General features: G+C 31.6%; 1 protein-coding gene across 1 annotated transcript; it reads right to left on the bottom strand.

The window, feature by feature from the left end:
* Nucleotides 1-555: 555 nt before the first annotated feature.
* LOC112029634 (monooxygenase 2) lies at nucleotides 556-6,084 on the bottom strand. The gene is made up of 6 exons (XM_065770994.1): nucleotides 5,945-6,084; nucleotides 5,575-5,721; nucleotides 5,111-5,179; nucleotides 3,886-4,051; nucleotides 2,580-2,799; nucleotides 556-1,302 (listed from the first exon to the last, which is right to left on the bottom strand). Exons 1-6 carry the CDS (start codon nucleotides 6,016-6,018, stop codon nucleotides 740-742), a joined length of 1,239 nt encoding a protein of 412 aa, XP_065627066.1. The 5' UTR covers nucleotides 6,019-6,084; the 3' UTR covers nucleotides 556-739.

The following is a 6,084-nucleotide window of genomic DNA, read 5'->3' as shown; positions in this document are numbered from 1 at the left end:
CAAAGTTGTGAGAAAAAAAAAAAAAAAAAAAATCTTTCCATGTCCTTTGAAATGAAGAGAGTACATTTCATGTTAAGATATAAACTTGAATATAATGTCATGTCATTTAAAGTAGTTATTGTTTCTTATCTAAAAAAATAGTTAACTTTTTTATTTGGTGGAATAGAGTTTAAATATGACATGAAACCTTGTTCTTTAAATCCATTTAAATTAAATCTAAACCTTGAAATAGATTATTTTCATTTCAAAGCAAATGAAGAGAATCTTGAAAACTCCTCACAATTTATCTTTAGCAATGATTTTCAATCCCTCATCCATCTCGCATGACAGCCACACTTGCACCATAGATTAACCTTCTTGACTCTCTTTTTCTCTTCCCTTTCTCACATCCTTTAAAAATTTGTATATCAATCAAATAAGCTTAGTTAGGTAGATACTCATTAGTCAATTTCCTTGAAAATTGAATTAAATTGAGTATAAATTAATTAGTCCACTTTTTCTCTTTTCAATTTGTATGATTTTTCTTTTTTTCCTACAAAAAGTGGAGGAGAGGGAGATTAGAATTCATGTTTTATTTCATGGTAGATGATGCCACACTTGACAAGAAAAACAACTAGAGTTGTTTAGAATAACAATGACATATATCTTAATTAGCACATCCTCTCACTTTATGCTCATGTCAATTGATAAAATGAAAAAAATAGCAAAAATAATGCAAAGCAAATGTACATGACTGCATTCAAGAAAAGCTTAACTTCCCACAATCAAAATCGGCTCTCTTCAACAGTAACCCAGCTAAAAATGCAGCCAATATATTGTCTCTGAAGAAGGTTGTCACTTTTCCATCACCCTGCTGTACAAAACCAACAATATAAGCTGTACTTATGAGCTCAATGCTTCTCCATCTCCTCTCTTTGGCATACTTCTTCAACCCCATCTCAATCCTCTTATATTCCTCTCTTTCTCTATCACCTTTCTCTTTTGTTTCCTCACTTTGTTCTTTTAGTAAAGCCCCAGCAAGACACTTGGCCAAAACAACACCATCTTCTAAGGCAGCACAACCACCTTGGCCAATGTCTGGGGTCATGGGGTGGAGTGCATCACCAGCTACACATACATTCTCTTTGTTTATGTTTCCCCAAAGAAGCTCCCAAGGATGTCTGTACCTTAATGGAGATGATATAATTGAATCTAGTTCAGTGTTTTCAACAATGGCCTTTATTTCATCAGGTACATATTCATTTCCTAACTTGCTTAAGACAAATTGCTTCATTTTAACTGGGTCATCTTCTCTTTCTTTATCTGCAAGATATGAATAAGAACAAACTGTGATAAAAGTATACAAGGAAATGTTAGGGATTTGGCATTTTTAACGATTGCTTAAAAAATATTTTATGATTGAAGCAACATCATTTTTACTGGGATCCATCATTGACAACACTTTAATTATGCACCAATTACAACATATTATATCAACAATTGTTAAAAAATTTAGGAACAAATTAAATTGTGTTGCTAGATTTATTTATTTATTTTTGTTGATAATTGTGTTCCTAGACTTTATTGAATAAACAATGTAAACTATGATTATATTGAGAAACTATTAATATGGAAATTGGATTCAAGTAACAGTACCTTAATGGAGATGATATAATTGAATCTAGTTCAGTGTTTTCAACAATGGCCTTTATTTCATCAGGTACATATTCATTTCCTAACTTGCTTAAGACAAATTGCTTCATTTTAACTGGGTCATCTTCTCTTTCTTTATCTGCAAGATATGAATAAGAACAAACTGTGATAAAAGTATGGAAATGTTAGGGATTTGGCATTTTTAAATGATTGCTTAAAAAATCTTTTATGATTGAAGCAACATCAGTTTTACTGAGATCCATCATTGACAACACTTTAATTATGCACCAATTACAACATATTATATCAACAATTGTTAAAAAATTTACGAACAAATTAAATTGTGTTGCTAGATTTATTTATTTATTTTTGTTGATAATTGTGTTCCTAGACTTTATTGAATAAACAATGTAAACTATGATTATATTGAGAAACTATTAATATGGAAATTGGATTCAAGTAACCAATCATCTTGAATTGGGTCTTACACCGTACATCCATGCACAAAAAATAAGGTAGACAAAAACTAAACACAACTATTTTCATAATTTGCTTACATGAGAAGTTGTGATTCAAAAATATCATTTTTATATATTGATTCACCATGTAAACTACTTGTATAATGCACCAATCATTTCAATTCACATTACAGTTATGAAAGGAATAGAATTTTCTCCTCATTTTACTTAAAATGGAGAAATTTCATATCACGTTTAATATTTCAATTTTGGATCTATGTACAAATTGCTATAAGCCATTTAATAATTTAAATGACATGACACTAAATATTTGTACTATTTATTTTGAATCATAAAATTAATCAATTTAAATTGAGATGAAAGGAAATTAGTTGTTAAAAAAATTTTGTATCTTTGATTTAATGTTCCAATCAACATGCTCCAAAAGCAAAGAATCAAGCAAGTATTGAATTGGTTCTTCAGGCTCACCTTCGTTGGATGTCAAAAACCAATAGACGCCATTGTCATCATAAGGAAGAAAACCAGACCGGAATGCTTTCCCAAAGAACTGAAAGAACTTAGGCTCAATCCCATGATTGGACTTGAAATTTACACAACCTCTGATAGCAGCTCTTCCTGTGAAAGTTGGTGCCTTGAAGCCGAACCACTTTGCCACCACTGAGTTCACTCCATCACATCCAATCAACACCTTCCATTTACAAAGTTGATATTCCAATAACGCCCAAGTAATTATACAATAAAACACATAGATAGTTTAAGTACTACATTATTTAATTTTATTGTGGATTTGAATCTAAATTCTCCTATGGGAAAGATTTCAACAATGCTACTAATTCACAGGCCTCTTGATATTATTTTTATAAGCTAGAATACAATTTTTGAGATTGGCTTAGGATTCCGACATCACTAATTACTAAAAAGTGAGAATATGTGTGACCTAAGTGCCCAAGTATTCATTTTGAGTTTGATTTAGGATTCACATCTATAAAAAATTTTGGACACAATTTTTCTCCAAATCAATTTTGAAGAATTTTCTCTCATTTATTACGTGGAGATACATAAAACCACTCAAGTGTATTACTTAAATAATTCACATCACTTATTAAATACATCAGGTGGCTAAAATATACGTGAATAATTTTATCATTCCCCATAGATCAGAGACCTTATTCTAAAATATTTCATCTACTCCTTTATCTAATTCATAAAGAAATCACTATCCTCTTTAACTTGCTAATTTGTGATAAATATGAATTGAGCATATGTGGGCCCAGAAGATAAACGGTCCACTCATCTATGGAATCTTTTATAATCATTTGTCTTTTCTGGGCCTACCTTGTAGGCTGCTTATACATCCAACCAGGCAGATTAGGTGCAAAGTATGGACACAGAAAACTACCTTTCGGCTAAGACTTTTATAACAAAAATAATATACATGTCACTAACCAGAAATATCTTATATAGAAAGATACATTTTTTTTTTTGCTAAATCATAAAGAAGATACATGAATATACATGTATCCACCCTATTTGCAACGTGTGGGTTACCCACATCTATAAGAATTTTTTTTTTTTTTTTAATATATTCAATGTATGAGATAATTATGGTATTTAATGGATCTTTTATTTTATACATCAAGTAAATGCTTTCAACACTCACACTCTTGTGCTTGGCTGCAAGAAACTTGAACATTACCCCAGACAATGACCCAAAAGCAAGAAAAAAGAAAAAGAAAAATATGTGATAGTGATACTAACACTTGAGTGAATTTACCTTAGTCTTGAGAACGGTTCCATCAGCAAGATGCACAAGCTTAAAGAAGCCTGATATCTCTATAGAAACCACCTTGGAAGAGAACCTAATGGTGCCACTTGGAAGCTCCTTTGCTAGGGCTTCCAACAACAGCTTCCTATTCACACAACGAACTTCGTGGTCTCCACTGCACAAACAGCAATTACCAGGCTTGCTTAAAGCATCTCAATTATGAATTATAAAATTAACATAAAATTATTAAAATTGTTACAATTGTATTTATAAATTTTTGTCACCTAAGTTTAGTAAGTTGTATCAATACAACCACGAGTCTAAAAAAGGGTAGTAAGGGCCATTACCCAATGTTAATCCCACTTAAGAATTAGTGAGGTTTTGGGAAGGATTGCACTTGGCAACCCAAAAAATTTTACCATTTCACCATATAGTGATTCTAAGTGTGCGTTTGGGTTATGATTAAAAATTAAAATTATTTTGCTATTCAGTTTATTTTTGCTATTATTTATGAGCTCCACTGCACTTTTTGGCACTATTTATAGAATTCACTGTACTATTTTAACTAACTTTTATTTTTATCTATAATACTTACAGTAATAAGTTTTTAATTTTAACAAAATAAATAGTATTCAAACCAATCCGTAAGTACTCGACATTGACAACAGACAAGAATGATGGCTGAAAGAGTATTAAAAGAGAATGTTTTGGAGGTTAGTAATAAGATGTGTAAAAAGCACAAAATATATTTTTATATATACACAGAGACAGGTAAAATCTGTCCCCATCCCATTCCCTTTTGGAAAAATACTCTTTCATATATAGATTGAAAACGTGAGTTAAACCCACGTTTTCACTTATAAAATCAACACAACGTGTGAAAAAAAAAAAACAAACCCCTTCCCTTGTTATGGCAGTAAAAACATTGTAGGACAGGATGGGATTGGTTGGGGTACAAAATTTAGCTATCTTTGTCAATGCAATAATTATCTCAATCTTATACATTACACATATATACATCATATTTCTCACTGTTGGTCCTATTGGATCCACGTATTATTATAGTGAGGAATGAGGATGCATGCATATAGATCATGTACAAGAAATTTTCTCCTGTCAATGTGCCCACTGAGAGAGAGAGAGAGAGAGAGAGAGAGAGAGAGAGAGAGAGAGAGAATTATTGTATGATATAGGGGCACTATAATCATTGCTATCTGCAAGTGCTTTAACTTACTGTTTTCCTTTGCCTTCAAATGACGTCGCTGCTGTTTGAACTCCTGAAACTGTAGAGGTATTCAAATTCCTGCATACATTATCTGCTGGTCAGAATACATGGTGTGCATGTTCTTGTATTTGTGATGGGAGCTAGTTTCATTATTAACATTGAAAAAGAAAAAGAGTGACTATATATTTTTTTTGATATATCAATGAATCAATCGTAAAAATTAACCAAATACATGTAGAAGTTTATATATATTCCAAGTTTTTCAATTGGGAAGTAAATCATAATTAATTTGTTCTAAGTAACATGTCTTCGCAAAAGGTTTTGCCTTCAAACGATTTTTTTTTTTTTTTTAAACTCTGATACTGGACATTAAGCTAACTCACTGAACCTCTAACAAACTAGGAATGCACAAAACAAGTTACCAAAAAAAAGTGACACAAATTAAGAGAGAAGTCTACTTAATTAGTACTTACGCATAAAACTGTTTATGTTGTTGTCGGAGGGAGTCACCAATGCCAACAGCATCTAAGGCCTTCCAAGCATTTGTCCATGTTGTTAAGGCAAATCCTGTGACCCTCAAACTATCTGAGGATTCCAATACTAAGCTTCGAATACCCAACCTACACAAATATTTGCGTTGTTAAGAGCGTTTGCTTGGATTTGCTTATTTACTTAAAGCATTAGGATCTCTCCATTTTGAGAAAGTGAGAGTTTTAACAAACTGGGTATGAAACTATAAATAAATAAGTTAATAAATAAACTATATATTAAAAAAAAAGACTAAACCAATTAAACAAATGGACAAACATGGACATCGTTATAAAATAGAGAGAGGAAGGATACCTATGAAGTCCTAAGGATGTTGTAAGGCCAGCAATTCCAGCTCCCACAATCACAATGTCTTGCGCTTCTTCCATGATATTTTGCCTATTTTTCTTAGGAGAAGGAGAACGAGATTTGGTAATGAGTTTTTTTTTTTTTTT

This window comes from Quercus suber, unplaced genomic scaffold (genome assembly GCF_002906115.3).
Source record: "Quercus suber isolate HL8 unplaced genomic scaffold, Cork oak 2.0 scaffold_38, whole genome shotgun sequence".
NCBI lineage: Eukaryota > Viridiplantae > Streptophyta > Magnoliopsida > Fagales > Fagaceae > Quercus > Quercus suber.
The sequence above is the reverse complement of the archived record's forward strand: the minus strand, read 5'-3'. Positions and strand labels throughout refer to the sequence as shown.